At 45.8% G+C, this 16776-nt stretch overlaps 1 protein-coding gene across 1 annotated transcript; it reads right to left on the reverse strand.

Annotated features, from left to right (window-relative positions):
* Positions 1-1529: 1529 nt before the first annotated feature.
* On the reverse strand, positions 1530-15395 carry LOC118097178 (pinopsin-like). Its single transcript, XM_060283094.2, has 5 exons — positions 15047-15395; positions 13203-13385; positions 11254-11399; positions 10895-11134; positions 1530-2687 (listed from the first exon to the last, which is right to left on the reverse strand). Exons 1-5 carry the CDS (start codon positions 15393-15395, stop codon positions 2544-2546), a joined length of 1062 nt encoding a protein of 353 aa, XP_060139077.2. The 3' UTR covers positions 1530-2543.
* Between the last annotated feature and the right edge of the window lie 1381 nt (positions 15396-16776).

The raw sequence follows: 16776 nt of genomic DNA on the forward strand, positions 1-16776 counted from the left end.
TAGTCTACTTGTTTGCGCAAGGTATTTTTCAAAGTTGGAACCCCACCACAGATTTTAGGGTTGCTACCCAATTGAATAAATGTTTCATCAGTCATGAGTGACAGTCGATCCATCAGTCGACTGTTCAGTCTGCATATGTTTGCGTGTGAGTAGAAGCAATGGTTCTGCAGCAAAAACAAAACTTTCAGATGACGAGTGTGTTGCATCAGATGACATCTTAGAACAGGTATTCCCCGTTGAGAGCATGCGTCTTCAGATGGCGCTTAGGGGCTGCAGTTTTTAATAAGTACTTCATTTCATAAAATTTATGCACCCCTTGATTTTAAAACAACCTCAGCCTCAAAGCAGTTTACAAAAAAATGAATGAATGAATAAAAAAATTATCAGTAAAAAATACAGTTAAAAACAATTATTCAAAACATTTAAAAACTAACTGAAATCAATAATAAACTGGAAACCAGTTTACAACATGGGTCAACATTCTACATGTCTGAACAGGCTTGCCTAAACAAAAATGCTTTTAGCAGGTGTCTCGTGTCAATAGGGACCCAGGTGGCGCTGTGGGTTAAACCACAGAGTCTAGGGCTTGCTGATCAGAAGGTCGGCAGTTCGAATCCCTGCAATGGGGTGAGCTCCTGTTGCTCGGTCCCAGCTCCTGCCCACCTAAGCAGTTCGAAAGCACATCAAAGTGCAAGTAGATAAATAGGGACCGCTCCGGCGGGAAGGTAAACGGCGTTTCCGTGCACTGCTCTGGTTCGCCAGCAGCAGCTTTGTCATGCTGGCCACATGACCCGGAAGCTGTCTGCAGACAAACGGCGGCTCCCTTGGCCTATAGAGCGAGATGAGCGCCGCAACCCCAGAGTTGGACACGACTGGACCTGATGGTTAGGGGCCCCTTTACCTTTAGTGTCAATAGGCCGGGAAGTTCAAAGTTCCAAAGATTGATTTGTTACAAATGCAGAACGAGTGTTACAGTGCCCATTCCAGAGAGCAGGGCAGCCGAGTGGGCATATTTGGGGTAAAGTGATCCCGCAGGTAAACTGGTCCCAAGTTGTTCAGGAATTTATATGTACTAAAACAACACTTGGCCTGGTAGCAAGTCAGCAAGCCGTGCGGGCCCCTGAGGCAAGGTGTTACACGCTGACAGGGCCTCACTCCTGCCAGCAATTGTGCTGCAGCATTCTGCACAAACAACGGGTTCTGGATCAAGCACAAGGGAAGCCCCACACAGAGTGCATTGCAGCAGTCCCTTCTTCAGAGTAACCGCTGCATCACTTAGAAGAGGCAATGCCTCTTAATGGTGCTTGCTGTCTACGTTGGTCGCAGAAGCTGCAGCCAGGAAGGGAAGTTGGCAACCCCTCTCTGTGTGTGCAGTACCTTGGCACACAGCCTTGGGATCCTAGCATCAGTCTGTTTTGTGCTAAAGATGTTTAATCCACACAAGTTTTCTATGTCCCTTCAAGGCCTGAGCAAAGTGATTTGCTTTGATTTCCTTATTTATTTATTTCGCTCCACTTTTCTCTTCTGCTCCGGGTAACCACTGTTAAAAATAACTCCCAAGCAATTTTTTTAAAAAAATACCACATACATGACAACAACAACCTAACCTAAGAAAAATAAAGGGGCAATATATTTTATTTCAGGTGCAAGATATTTTGACAGCGTAAGTAAGGCTTGAGAGGGTCAAAAGGAACCGGGCAGTTTTTCATTTCTTCCTTTCACCCGGCGTGCAGATAAGATGGGAGTCTTTATATGGGCAGCTCTGTGTGTGTACACGCGCGCGCACACACACTTATCTCTTCCCAAGAGCAGTTGGAGAAAATGCAAATCATGCAGTTGGCTGTTAAATTGGGTTCACGACTCCTGGTCCCAGCAGTGTGGCCAGAAGAAGATGAAAAAGGACAGGTGTGCAGAGCAGTTGTGTTAGTAGCAAGATTAACCGGCCTGCCGGAGAAAAGAGTTGGAGCTTTTCCGAAGGGCAGCTTCATCCTCTGAGATTGGGGCTGCAGACCTGTGGCCCTTCAGATCTTGCTGGACTCATCTGTTGACCATGTTGGCTGGGGCTGATGGGAGTTAAAAGGTCAGCAACCCCTGGAGGCTTGTTGTTCTAACATAAATCACACGTGCACCATATATCTAAAGCACATTTCATGCACACAACTTCCCCCCAAGGATCCTAGGGTACTGGGAACTGTAGCTCTGTGAGAGCTAAGCTACAGTTACCAGGATTATTTGAGAGGAGCAAGACAGTTTGAGCATATTGCACCTATCCTGACCCAACTGCACTGGCTGCCAATTTGTTTCTGGGCCCAATTCACATTTATAAACGGGCAAAGTTTAGTACACAAGCTGGGGAGGAAGAAAATACATGGAGCCAACGAGTTCACAGATTTGTCTATCCATCAGATAAAAGGTACTATGACTTCTTCTGTGGGATTCCATTTCCCAGATTTTGCACTTTTAACAAGGCGACTTGGAGAACGGAAAGGAGAGCCACGTTCAAAGGCGGCGGCGGCGGCAGCAGGTCCTGCCCACCTGCATTGTTAGGAAGGCGACACTTGATTCCTGCTTCCTTCTGAAGCTGAGGGGGTGAGGCGGCCTGGGAGGCTGATCACAACCGGTGTCGTGTCCTGGGAAGATAATGGTCTGTGGCCACAGCTGATCGTGTAGAGGAGGCAACTGCGGAACTGAAGGCGGGAAGGAAGAATTAACAGGGTCACTATCACGTTTGCCTACAGAACCAGGGTGGGTCCAAATGAGCAGTTCGTTGTGGTGCGTAAAGATGGAGGAGAAATTGGAATACTCAGAATTGGCAAGGTTGACAGGAAGAATTGGAGATCAGAAAGAGCAAAGGTACCAGGGGCTTCCGGATTCAGCGCCAGCGTCGATCGGCGGGGTTTCGTCTCGTCTCCGAGACGGCCCGTCTCTGCTAGGAGTGGGGAGGGCAGCGAGAGCAACGCTGCGCCCCTTAGAACCTCGGGAAGGGCGTCCCGAGGGCAATTTGCTCGGCACAGACCCAATCCGGACTCCCCAACTCTTCGGTTAGCTCTAATAAGAGCTCCGGAGCGAGGAGGGTAGAAGTCGCGGGGGCCATTTTGAGCGGCAACGTTATTCTAGCAGGGAGAAGCTTCAAGCCGAAGGCGGAGAGCGCTGGATTCTTCCGAAAATAAAACGATTGGAAAAGACTGTAAGTAACCTCACGATTTGGATTATAAAACAATTTGGTCTGGGAGAGAGGGGAGAAAAAAGGAAGCCACCCCCCCCCCACGGCAACAAAGAGACAGTAAATAGAAACCCGAAGCCATAAACAGAAGATTTGTAATTCAAAAGGATCCCTCAAAGGCATCAAAGAGAATATCCCCTTTGATGCAGGGTGAAAAGGGGAGAGAGACTGTGGTTTATGACTGCCCTGCAGCAATGAGGTAAAGCCTAAGAAAAACCTTTCTTTCCCTCGGGAGCCGGCAGCCTAGGCAATTCAGTGAGTTGATCAGGATTTATAAGTCAATTTTTACTTCACTTTGTATTTCTGGACTTTGTGGAATTTCTTTTTTGGCTTAAGTGCTTGTGAAATGTGAGTTCGAACTTTATTGTTAACAAGACTTGAAGAATGCAGCCAGCTTGTTAAAATGGAGTCGAGAAAATAAACTGTGATCATATTCCACCCCACGTGATAAGTTTTGACCTTGGCAGGACTGAAATATGTCAACAAAAAAGTGTTCCCCTGAGTTCCAGCGGTCTGTTTTGACCTTAATGTGGGAAACAAGAATAGAGTTATGTCAAGAGGAGACACGACGACAGGAGTTACAGCAGAAATTTCAGGAGGTGATGGCGGAATATGATTTTCTAGGAGATGAAGCTTTTGACACTGAAAAAGAGCAATGTGAGAATGACAATGATGGGGAAGGAAAAGATGAAGATGAGGACTGTGATGATTCAACACAAAATGAAACACACCATGAAAAAAATGATGACTCTACTCTACAAAAAGTTGGATGGAGTGCCCTGTCTTTGAGGGGGGCACGATTGGTATTATTGGAACTCCAGAACGCCCACAGGGAAGAAGGAAAAAATATGCAGAGAAGAGAAGAAATTCAGGGGTCCTGTATGGTGACCTGGATGGCAAGAGACTGTAAACAGGGGGTGGGGTGAAGGGAAAGTGATGTTGTGATTATAAGGATGGATTAACAGGTTTATAACTGGTCTGCTGATTTTGGAATTTGCTGGATTGGGGGGGGTGGAGCCGGTAATCGGGGATGTAAGGTTAAATTGAGAATAGTTATAGTTTTAAAAGTGAATGGATTTTGGAAAATGTGAAAATATGGAGGCTTATAGAGGGAGAAAAAAAAAATTAGGCACGGGAAGAGAAAATGGGAGTTTGAATTTTCAGTGATTTGAATATTAGATGAAAATGTTAACAATTGATTTATAAGTTGTATAAGATACAAAGGTGTATTTTTATAAAGTAAGAAACTGTTGCAGATGATAAAAAAGGGATGAAAACCGGGGAAGGGGGGGAGGGGAAGCCCATAAAATATGGTTTTTCAACTATGAATGCAAGAAAAATTTTTCTGTTTTGTATTGTTTTTTTCTTTTTCTTTTTTTTCTTCGCCCTTTCTTTTTCCCCTTTTTTTCCTATTTCTATTTTTCTCTTTTTTTGGTATAACAATAGATGGTTGGATGGATGTCCTCCTGCGTACTGCCCTGGTTTGCTGGAGCTCCCTGGTGGCAGGGGGGGGCTTTGGGGTCAGGGGAGGGGGAGGAGGACAGAAATCCAAGCATAAAATGGACCATTTCTGACTGTTCACAAACATGGGATACTTCTGTGGCAGGGGAGGACCCATGTGGGTGGGTAGGAAGGAGGTGGAAAAGGGGTTTAAGTATGTACCGTTTTTTTGTTTTTTTGTATTTTGTAAAATTAATAAAAAGTATGTTTAAAAAAAAAAACAGAAAGAGCAAAGGTACCAGGAAGAATGGGGTTAAATTTGTTGATTACTTGAAGGTATATGGTAAATTCATAAAACACCAGTAGGATTACGGTAAAAAATACAACATAGAGTATACATAGCCATTGTCCGAAATATATTTTTGAGTAAGATATACACGTGTGACAGGCAAGAAATAGTAAAACGCAAAAAAGATAAAGGAAGGAAAATAAAACCAAGAGAGAAGAAAGTGGAAGTCAAGTTCGAAAGAACAAGTAAAGATGGAGAACGTATATAGGGGAAATATAAGAAACATATGTAAGAAAAAGACACACTGTTTTGTTTGTTAAAACAACTTTATTTTTGAAGATACTTTTGGGGAAATAATTCGGTATATGATGTAAATTTGGTATATGATGTAAATTTGGTAATTTACATAAAATAATTCGGTATATGATGTAAATTTGTAAATCCCCTTCATGGATCAATGCCTTGTCGTGGCGAAGGGGCTTGAATAACTCGGAGAAGCTATGAGCTATGCCATGCAGGGCCACCCAAGATGGACAGGTCATAGTGGAGAGTTTTGACTAAACGTGATCCACCTGGAGAAGGAACTGGCAAGCCACTCCAGTATCCCTGCCAAGAAAACTCCATGGACAAAGACAACAGGCATATAAAAGTTATGACGCTGGAAGATGAGCCCCTCAGGTCGGAAGGCGTCCAACATGCTACTGAGGAAGAGCGGAGGACAAGTACAAGTAGATTCAGAGCTGATGAAGCGGCTGGGCCAAAGCCGAAAGGATGCTCAGTTGCGGATATGCCTGGAAGCGAAAGGAAAGTCCGTTCCGGTTTCCGCCTGCAGGAATGGCGGACCTGTTTTCCATCTCTCTGACCTTCGTAAGGAATTTGGCGGTTGCTAGGGGAGTAAATGGCAACCCCCTACCCTCTCCGGGGGTTACGGAGAGGGGCCGCTGGCCCGCGATGCCCCCAGACCCACTCCGACTGTTTTTGGAGTGGGGGGAGCTTGGGCTGAGCACTTACGACGGCCAGGACTCCCGGACGCTAATCTGCATGGCGGGGATTTCCATGGTTAAAGAAGATAATTAGGCTTAAATCTATGGACATACTTCAGAAGGAGGGGAAGAAGCGCTGTTTACTGCTGAGAATTTTATGCTGCTGAGCGAGAGGAGTCAAAGAATGTACGGCATCTGGAAGAAGGATTGATGGGGACGGAGCGATAAGGGAAGCAAGTTTTTATTTTTTCTTCATATTGTTGCCTCGTATCTTCCCGGACGCGATGTCCTGGCTTGTTTGGAGTGAAAGAGAAGCAAAAGACTGTGTGAGTTGAACGTTATAGCTGTTGTTACTGAGCATATTTCTTAAAGATGTGAAGTTGCCGATGAGAAAAGCCCCCCCCTAGTCAGACGGAAGGAGTTCTGGACGCGTTCGGAGGATTTATGAGCTGTGACGCACTTTAAATTGGAGCAGCGACCTGAAGCTAAGTTCAGCTATAGGGCAAGGAGATCCATTAATTTACCAAGAGTTCATGGTTGGATGTTTGGGTCTCCTGCCTGAAAAAGCTGTAAATTCTATAAAGATAAATAAATCATAAATCTTCATGGCTATGAGAGAAAATGAAAGTGATTTGAGCCTTTTAAGATGGCGCTGCTACTCCGTCGCAACAGGGAGCTCCACTAAGAAGATTTATGGGGAGGCTGGACTGATTAACTCACACAGGAGAAAGAACATCTGTGAAACTTCGTTTGACATTTATCTCAGCAGCTGGAACAATCGGATGAAAGTGGAAAACATCTAGGTGACTGTAAGGGGAAGATTTGGAATATTATGAGCTTGGAGGACGATTTGAACTTTAGAAATAAGACGGCAGTGGACAGTTGCGAGGAATTCCCAATTTCTTGAAGCATGGGAACCCAAAAATAAATTATTTAGATGATTTGGCATAACATTCGGTTTGATTGATATATATATGTGTATAATTTGAAATATTGAATGTGATATAATTGGTTTTAATTGGAAAATTAATAAAAATATTTTTAAAAAAAAAAAAAAAAAGGAAGCGAAAGGAAAGTCCGATGCTGTAAAGAAAAATATTGCATAGGAACCTGGAATGTAAGAACCATGAGTGGAGGTAAGCTGGATGTGGTCAAAAATGAGATGACAAGAATAAATATCGACATCCTGGGCATCAGTGAACTAAAATGGAAGGGAATGGGCGAATTCAGTTCGGGTGACTATCATATCTACTACTGTGGGCAAGAATCCTGTAGCAGAAATGGAGTGGCCCTCATAGTCAACAAAAGAGTGGCAAAAGCTGTAATGGGATGCAATCTCAAAAATGACAGAATGATCTCGATACGAATCCAAGGCAGACCTTTTAACATCACAGTAATCCAAGTTTATGCACCAACTACCGGTGCTGAAGAAAGTGAAATTGACCAATTCTATGAAGACCTACAACAACTTCTAGAAATGACACCAAAGAAGGATGTTCTTCTCATTACAGGGGATTGGAATGCTAAAGTAGGGAATCAAGAGATAAAAGGAACAACTGGCAAGTTTGGCCTTGGAGTTCAAAATGAAGCAGGGCAAAGGCTAATAGAGTTCTGTCAAGAGAACAAGCTGGTCATCACAAACACTCTCTTCCAACAACACAAGAGACGACTCTACACATGGATATCACCAAATGGGCAGCATCGAAATCAGATTGATTATATTCTCTGCAGCCAAAGATGGAGAAGCTCTATACAGTCAGCAAAAACAAGACCTGGAGCTGACTGTAACTCAGATCATCAGCTTCTTATAGCAAAATTCCAGCTTAAACTGAAGAAAGTAGGAAAAAGCACTGGGCCAGTAAGATACAATCTGAATCAAATCCCTTATGAATACACAGTGGAAGTGAGGAACAGGTTTAAGGATTTAGATTTGGTGGACAGAGTGCCTGAAGAACTATGGATGGAGGCTCGTAACATTATACAGGAGGCAGCAACGAAAACCATCCCAAGGAAAAGGAAATGCAAGAAAGCAAAATGGCTATCCAACGAGGCCTTACAAATAGCGGAGGAGAGGAGGCAAGCAAAATGCAAGGGAGATAGGGAAAGATACAGGAAACTGAATGCAGATTTCCAAAAAACAGCAAGGAGAGACAAGAGGGTCTTCTTAAATGAGCAATGCAAAGAAATAGAGGAAAACAATAGAATGGGGAAAACCAGAGATCTGTTCAAGAAAATTGGAGATATGAAAGGAACATTTCGTACAAAGATTACCATAATCAAGGACAAAAGTGGTAAGGACCTAACAGAAGCAGAAGACATCAAGAAGAGGTGGCAGGAATACACAGAGGAATTATACCAGAAAGATATGGAGGTCTCGTACACCCCAGGTAGTGTGGTTGCTGACCTTGAGCCAGACATCTTGGAGAGTGAAGTCAAATGGGCCTTAGAAAGCACTGCTAATAACAAGGCCAGTGGAAGTGTTGATATTCCAGCTGAACTATTTAAAATTTTAAAAGATGATGCTGTTAAGGTGCTACACCCAATATGCCAGCAAGTTTGGAAAACTCAGCAATGGCCAGAGGATTGGAGAAGATCAGTCTACATCCCAATTCCAAAGAAGGGCAGTGCCAAAGAATGCTCCAACTACCGCACAATTGCGCTCATTTCACACGCTAGCAAGGTTATGCTTAAAATTCTACAAGGCAGGCTTAGGCAGTATGTGGACCGAGAACTCCCAGAAGTGCAAGCTGGATTTCGAAAGGGCAGAGGAACCAGAGACCAAATAGCAAACATGCGCTGGATTATGGAGAAAGCTAGAGAGTTCCAGAAAAACGTCTACTTCTGCTTCATTGACTATGCAAAAGCCTTCGACTGTGTCGACCACAGCAAACTATGGCAAGTTCTTAAAGAAATGGGAGTGCCTGATCACCTCATCTGTCTCCTGAGAAATCTCTATGTGGGACAAGAAGCTACAGTTAGAACTGGATATGGAACAACTGATTGGTTCAAAATTGGGAAAGGAGTACGACAAGGTTGTATATTGTCTCCCTGCTTATTTAACTTATATGCAGAATTCATCATGCGAAAGGCTGGACTAGATGAATCCCAAGCCGGAATTAAGATTGCCGGAAGAAATATCAACAACCTCAGATATGCAGATGACACAACCTTGATGGCAGAAAGCGAGGAGGAATTAAAGAACCTTTTAATGAGGGTGAAAGAGGAGAGCGCAAAATATGGTCTGAAGCTCAACATCAAAAAAACCAAGATCATGGCCACTGGTCCCATCACCTCCTGGCAAATAGAAGGGGAAGAAATGGAGGCAGTGAGAGATTTTACTTTCTTGGGCTCCTTGATCACTGCAGATGGTGACAGCAGTCACGAAATTAAAAGACGCCTGCTTCTTGGGAGAAAAGCAATGACAAACCTAGACAGCATCTTAAAAAGCAGAGACATCACCTTGCCGACAAAGGTCCGTATAGTTAAAGCTATGGTTTTCCCAGTAGTGATGTATGGAAGTGAGAGCTGGACCATAAAGAAGGCTGATCGCCGAAGAATTGATGCTTTTGAATTATGGTGCTGGAGGAGACTCTTGAGAGTCCCATGGACTGCTAGAAGATCAAACCTATCAATTCTTAAGGAAATCAGCCCTGAGTGCTCCCTGGAAGGACAGATCGTGAAGCTGAGGCTCCAATACTTTGGCCACCTCATGAGAAGAGAAGAATCCTTGGAAAAGACTCTGATGTTGGGAAAGATTGAGGGCACTAGGAGAAGGGGACGACAGAGGACAAGATGGTTGGACAGTGTTCTCGAAGCTACGAACATGAGTTTGACCAAACTACGGGAGGCAGTGCAAGACAGGAGTGCCTGGCGTGCTATGGTCCATGGGGTCACGAAGAGTCGGACACGACTAAACGACTAAACAACAACAACACAGTTCTGGAGGGTGCCAAGGAAGAGGTGAGGCTGGACGCGTAATTAAAAAAAATAAGACATCCCCTGAAAATAAGCCATAGTGTGTCTTCTTGAGGAAAAATGAATATAAGACAGTGTCTTATTATTTTTGGGGGGACGACAATGTACTCCGCTCTGGTCAGACCTCACCTGGAGTACTGTGTCCAGTTCTGGGCACCACAGTTCAAGAAGGATACTGACAAGCTGGAACGTGTCCAGAAGAGGGCAACCAAAATGGTCAAAGGCCTGGAAACGATGCCTTATGAGGAACGGCTTAGGGAGCTGGGTATGTTTAGACTGGAGAAGAGAAGGTTAAGGGGTGATATGATAGCCATGTTCAAATATATAAAAGGATGTCCTATAGAGGAGGGAGAAAGGTTGTTTTCTGCTGCTCCAGAGAAGCGGACACGGAACAATGGATTCAAACTTCAAGAAAGAAGATTCCACCTAAACATTAGGAAGAACTTCCTGACAGTAAGAGCTGTTCGGCAGTGGAATTTGCTACCAAGGAGTGTGGTGGAGTCTCCTTCTTTGGGGGTCTTTAAGCAGAGGCTTGACAGGCATATGTCAAGAATGCTTTGATGGTGTTTCCTGCTTGGCAGGGGGTTGGACTGGATGGCCCTTGCGGTCTCTTCCAACTCTGTGATTCTATGAGTCTACGATTCCATGATTCTACTACTACTACTACTGGAAGGCAGCCCTGGAAGGTTCCTTATGAGTTAGTTTGGCCCTGAGCCTGAGAAAAGTTCCCCAACCCTGACATATGTAGTCCACTGCCTTGGAAGAAGCCCTCTGTGATGACTTCCAGGGTGCTGAATATTAGTCATTGACCATGATAAAGAGATTGAATATTAGTCATTGACCATGATAAAGAGATTGATTGATTGACTCACAGTGCATAGATGTTTTCCAGCCTACGGAATTGCCCAGAAAAAAGGACTACAAATGAGCCTGGCTAATAAACGGCCCTCCCCACAATCATTCAGCTTCCCCTCGGGTGCTTACCTGCTTGTTCATGAAGACATAGATGATGGGGTTGTACACCGTCGCCGTCTTGGAGAAATATGACGGCAGGGAAGCGAGCGCTGGCTGTATGGTGAGGTCCTTGTGGGTGGCGACCACCATGGCGAAGCTGGCGTAGGGCAGCCAGCAGACGAGGAAGGCAGCCACCATGGCGACAACCATCCGCGTCACCTCCCTCTCAGCCCGCTGAGTTGTCTCCTGCTCTTTCTGCTGAGCCGCCACCTGCGGGAAGGATCAGGCAGGGAAGCGTCGAGGGCACCGCTCGTTGCCCCCGGCTGTCGACAGCGATGTGCTCGAAGCAGCACAGGGCAGGCACAAGCACCACTCTGCCCGGTACTCACGGTTCGCAGCGTCATGAGCAAGTTGGCGTAGGAGAAGAGGATTGTGCTGAGAGGCATCGCAAAGCAGGTCACGAACAAAGTCATGATGTAGCTGTTGTTGCTGCTTCCGCCGCTGTACCAGTTGGGGCCGCAGGATGTTCTCAAGCCTAGGATTCGAGGAAGGGAGAAAACTCGTGAGTGTTCGTACTGCATTCGTTAGGGAAATGTATTTTGCAAAGAATGAATTGTACTGGGGAAAAGGAAACCTTTTAAGGCCCCGGAAACGCTGAATCATTCCCTTGTTAATTTGTTAACTCCCGTTAAAAGTGAATGTGTGTTTCTTAGATCGGACGCTGTGTCCGGAGGAGTTTGTGAGGACAGGCAAGCAATGGACTGATAACTTACGCACTGCTACAAAAGAGTTTTTGGAAGCAAGAAGCAAGAAGACCCTCTCTTGGGCTCAAGGGAAAGAAATGTGTTGCATTGGACTTGATATGCATAAATGCTACTGCTTGTTGATAGTTGCCATCTGTAACGAAAACCAAAGACTTTGCCACCAATTAATATGCGACAAACCCAGTCCCGGCGTTGTCACTAAACTTTCGGGCATCCTTCTTAATATGTGACGAAATGTCCTCCCTCTCTATTACTAAAAATGTGACATAGGAATCCAGGAGTGAAACCCCCCCCCACTTCTCCTGGTACCTGAAGGAGCGTCTCCACCTCCATCATTCTGCCCGGACACTGAGGTCCAGCACCGAGGGCCTTCTGGCGGTTCCCTCATTGCGAGAAGCCAAGTTGCAGGGAACTAGGCAGAGGGCCTTCTCGGTGGTGGCGCCTGCCCTGTGGAACGCCCTCCCAACAGATGTCAAAGAGAATAACAACTACCAGACCTTTAGAAGGCATCTCAAGGCAGCCCTGTTTAGGGAAGCTTTAAATGTCTGGTGGATTTCTGTATTTTAATATTTTGTTGGAAGCCGCCCAGAGTGGCTGGGGAAACCCAGCCAGATGGGCGGGGTATAAATAATAAATAAATTATTATTATTATTATTATTATTATTATTATTATTATTATTATTAGAATGGCCAGTGGCATGGGCGTAGCCAGGATTTTTGTTAGGGGGGCAGGACGTGGTTGTTGGGCGCAGAACTGACATGATTAGTTAAGTACTTCTATTTTACTTGATCTGCGGGGGGGGGCAGCTGCCGCCCCTGCCCCCCTTTGGCTACGTCCATGTCCAGTGGTCAGGTATGATGGGAGTCAGAGTCCAGTGACATGTGTAGGGCTCCACATTGGCTAACCCTGGTGTAGAGTGGTTAAATGTAGACAAAACTCTTGGGTCCGGTCCCTAATGGCACCTCCTGTTCAAAAGATCAGGGCTACAGGGTCAAACAGTCTGAGACGGCACAAGGTGGCTCCTAAAAACCATCTTCCACAAAAGCTGCTGCTTGCCTTCTATCACTGTGCCATACAGAGCGTGCTCACATACGGTTTATGTGTGTGGTACGGAAGCTGTACTTCTCAGGATAGAGCAGGGCTGTGTAGAATTATTAAAACAGCAGAGAGCATTATTGGCTGCTCACTCTTCACCTTAGAACAAATCTACACCACCAGGTGCCATAGAAAAGCACTAGACATATCAAGAGATCCAACGCACCCTGGTCACCATTTCTTTGAGCTCCTGCCATCGGGACGGAGATATAGAACAATGCAGGCAAGAACGAGCCGTCTCAGGAACAGTTTCTTCTCTAGAGCGATTTTGGCCTTAAATGGAAAGCCTGGACTTTGAAGTCATCTTAATTTACTTGTTATTTTGTATTATATTTGCTGTTTTTAATTAGGTTTTGTAATTTTGGATTATGCGGAATGCTTTATCTGAGTGGATGTAGCAACCGAGTAATTTCGTTGTTCCCGCAAGGGGACAATGATAATAAAGATATCTTAATCTTAAAGTCCCCTGTCAACGAACCTTCAGGGACGTAGCTGCACCAACCGAGGAGTGGGGGGACCGTCCAGACTAATGACCACCCCCAAGTGAAAGCACAACCAAGCACCGCATGCCTGGGCTGGAAGCGGAAATCAGCCAGTGGTTTGCAGATCACGAGATACCTCTCAAAGGCCAGGATCGCCAAGGACCAAAGACCCACAATCCCTGGAATAAAGAAGAAGAGAGGAACCTAGAATTTTAGGGTTGGAGGGATGTCTTAGCGGCCATCCAGTCCAAGCCCTATTCAGTGCAGGACTCTGGCATCTGCAGCGTACCTGGCAGGTAGCTGACCCAACTTAAAGACCCCCAGCTGCAGAGAGTTCACCACCTCCTGGGACAGTTCAGCTCCCGTGTTAAGCTCCTCCTCCCATCAGGCAGTGTCTCCAAAGTTTTAGCCGATATCTGCTCCCACCTTGGTTCTAGTCATGCCTTCTAGAACAACAGAGAACACATCTCCCATCCTCGAAAAGAGCTCAGGGATAAACAGAGCCAAATATAGCGGGCACAGCTTTTGCACGTTTCCTTTGGAAAGTGCAGGTTTTATTCATAACATAAACTCAGGGTTGACGGGTGCCCATTGGAAATGGTAGGGCAGCAGGCAGGGAGCCCAACAGCAGGTGGCGCCAGAGCCAAGCAATTCAAGTTTTGTTCTCCTCCTCCTCCTCTGCAAGGGCAACGCTGAGACTAAGGAGGAGGAGGAAGCTGATGGGCAGTGCCACCCTCTGGGCTGGTTGTAAGTAAGATGGCAGAGAGGTGGGGGGTTGGCTGAGCTGAGAATGAGGGTTTTGGGGCAGTGCCCTATTTGCCCTAATGGACCAGCCTATGCTAGTTGGAAAAAGAAGGGCTAGAGAGGAGAGTTTGACCACAGAGAAGGGGAATAACTAGAGCACACTCTCAAAAATGGCTAGAGTTTTCTAAATCGGTGTTTCCCAACCTGGTGTCTCCAGCTGTTTTCAGACTACAATTCCCATCATCCCTGACTACTGGTCTTGCTAGCTAGGGATGATGGAAGTTGTAGTCCAAAAACAGCTGGAGTCCCAAGGTTGGGAAACACTGTTCTAAATGATCAGATAGCAGCACAAAATGGTATTCACTCATGGGAAACTGTGGCGCTATCCATTTTTCTTTTTAAAATCAAGGTTGCTGAGCTTTAGAAAAATAAAAAAGAAGTTGCTTTATACTGAATCAGACAGTTGGTCCATCTAGCTCAGTATTGTCTACCCTGACTGGCAGCAGCTCGCCCGGGTTTCAGGCAGCATTCTCCCCCAGCTCCAACTGGAGATGCCATTGGCGATTGAACCTGGGACCTTCTGCATGCTCTGCCACTGAGTCTTCTAAATATGAAGCAAGGTTCCAGTCCTTGGGGTTCTGAATTAAGGGCTGCTTTAAAGAGGAATGTAGGAAGCTGCCTTCCTGGATGGGAGCTTGATCCATCTTCCTTGATCCATCTAACTCTGTATTGATCACACTCACTGGCAGCAGCTCCCTCTAGGATTTCAGAAAGGGTAAAATTCCTAACTGTTCCAGGAGATGCCGGGGATGGAACCTGGGGCCTTCTGCGTGAAAAGCAGATGCTCTACTACTAAGCTGGGCCCTTCCAGGTATCCCATTGTGTTTGTTGGTCAACTCTGACTTCTTCTGCTTCAGGCATCCCTTCCCACCCAATCTGCAATACGAGGATCATAACACTGGCATGAAAATGCAACTGTTGTGCAGATTATGGAGATGTACGACGCACAGTGCGCTCCGAATGCGCTCCAACAGCAGCGTATAAATGCAAGGCCTGATCACTGCTTTTCAAAGGAAACCAAAGGGTTTCTCCCTACCTGTTAAGGAGACCATGAAGCCTTCGAACTCGCAGGTCGCCTGGCCAAAGATAAAGAAGCCGCGGGCATTATTGACGAGGCTGATGGTGCTCCCAAAGAAGGTGACCAAGAGATCGGCCACGGCCAGGTTCACCAGGACGTAGTTCAAAGGAGAGCGGAGCTTCTTGAACTGGATGGAGACCACAATCACCAAGCCGTTCGCCAAGGTGGCCGAGATGACCACCAGCCCCATGAGGACAGCCACTGATATGTAGGTGCTCTGTGGGGCCAGGTAGGGCCATTGCGGCCCCTCAAAAGGGCCCGGGGTGCTGTTTCTCACTTCAACCCACGAAGCATTTGAAGCTTGCATTTCTCCTACTGGGGACGGAGATTGGGCGAGGCTGAGCAAGCAATCGACTCCCTCGAAGGGCTGCCTGCCCCCTTTATAAGGCCACAGGTGGGTCGGGAATCTGGAGCAGATCCCGGGCATTAAGGCACCTTAAGCTTTCTTAAGTCCGGGTCTCAATAATCAGCTCGCCATCCAAAAAGGAGATGAAGTTCAAGAGCTGCTTATGTACGACTGTCAAGAAGCTGCTCCATTTAACTGAGTGGGATTTTCTTTTATGCTTGCTCAGTGTTTGGATGCTTAGTTTAAATGGCTGAAGTGTGTGTGTGTGTGTGTGTGTGTGTGTGTGTGTGTGTGTAAGCCCTCCAAGCATCTCTGTCTGGCCGTCAGAACCCTCCCTGGACCATACCCCACAGGTCCTGCTTTGCATCCTCCTTGATTTTTTGGCCTCACTTGGCTAAATCCTTGAACTCCAATAATGCTTTTGCTTTTTTATTTGTTTGAATGGAGGATAGAGAATGTGTGATAAAATCCACACTCCTTACTCCACCCACTTCTGTTTATAGTCCCACCCACCACTGACTCGTGTGCCCCGGAAACTCACCTAGAAAATAACTCAGCTGAACAAGTTCACCCGAAATACAACACATGTAATTCTCACTCAGCGCTATTTTTCTAGAAAAAGAGGTGCCCCAACTCACTATGGACAACTCCCTCGTTCTCTTATAATGGCAGCAGCGACCATCTGAGAGGTGGCGGAACTGAGTTCTGGTGAGTTCCAACTGGAAAAAAAATGCAGCCCAGCTTTTACTTCAAAGTAAACAAGCTATTTCTGGTTCGCCAGAAGCGGCTTAGTCATGCTGGCCACATGGCCCGGACGCTGTCTGCGGACAAACGCCGGCTCCCTTGGCCAATAATGCGAGATGAGCACGCAAGCCCAGAGTCGGTCCCGACTGGACCTAATGCTCAGTGGTCCCTTTACCTTTTACCTTTAAACAAGCTATAGGGTTGCACACTTAGTTTATAAGATGGGACTTGGGTTTAAGTTAACAACTAATAAGTTTAAGTATAGCCCTGTTGCAGGTATTTCTGTTAGGTCCCCTGGCTGGGTGGATGTGCATGTATATTTTAAGGAACTGAACAGTGAAAGATTATGAATCGCTGGGGAAGTGTGTGTGAACTTAATATTGTCCAACATATTTTTTTAGTTGTTATTTTGTTAATATTGCCTTGTAGGGTATGAATGCCTTATTGATTTGTCCATCCTTTGACTCACACTGTAATTGTGATGTTTCGCTTATTCTTTAGCTGCTGGTTTGCAAACAGTACTTAATAGATTGTAATTGTTTTACTGATTGTTTGTTAATTATATGATGTGATTTATGCTGCACTTGTGATGCTCTGT

This window comes from Zootoca vivipara, chromosome 14, assembly GCF_965207765.1.
Source record: "Zootoca vivipara chromosome 14, rZooViv2.hap1.1, whole genome shotgun sequence".
Taxonomy (NCBI): domain Eukaryota; kingdom Metazoa; phylum Chordata; class Lepidosauria; order Squamata; family Lacertidae; genus Zootoca; species Zootoca vivipara.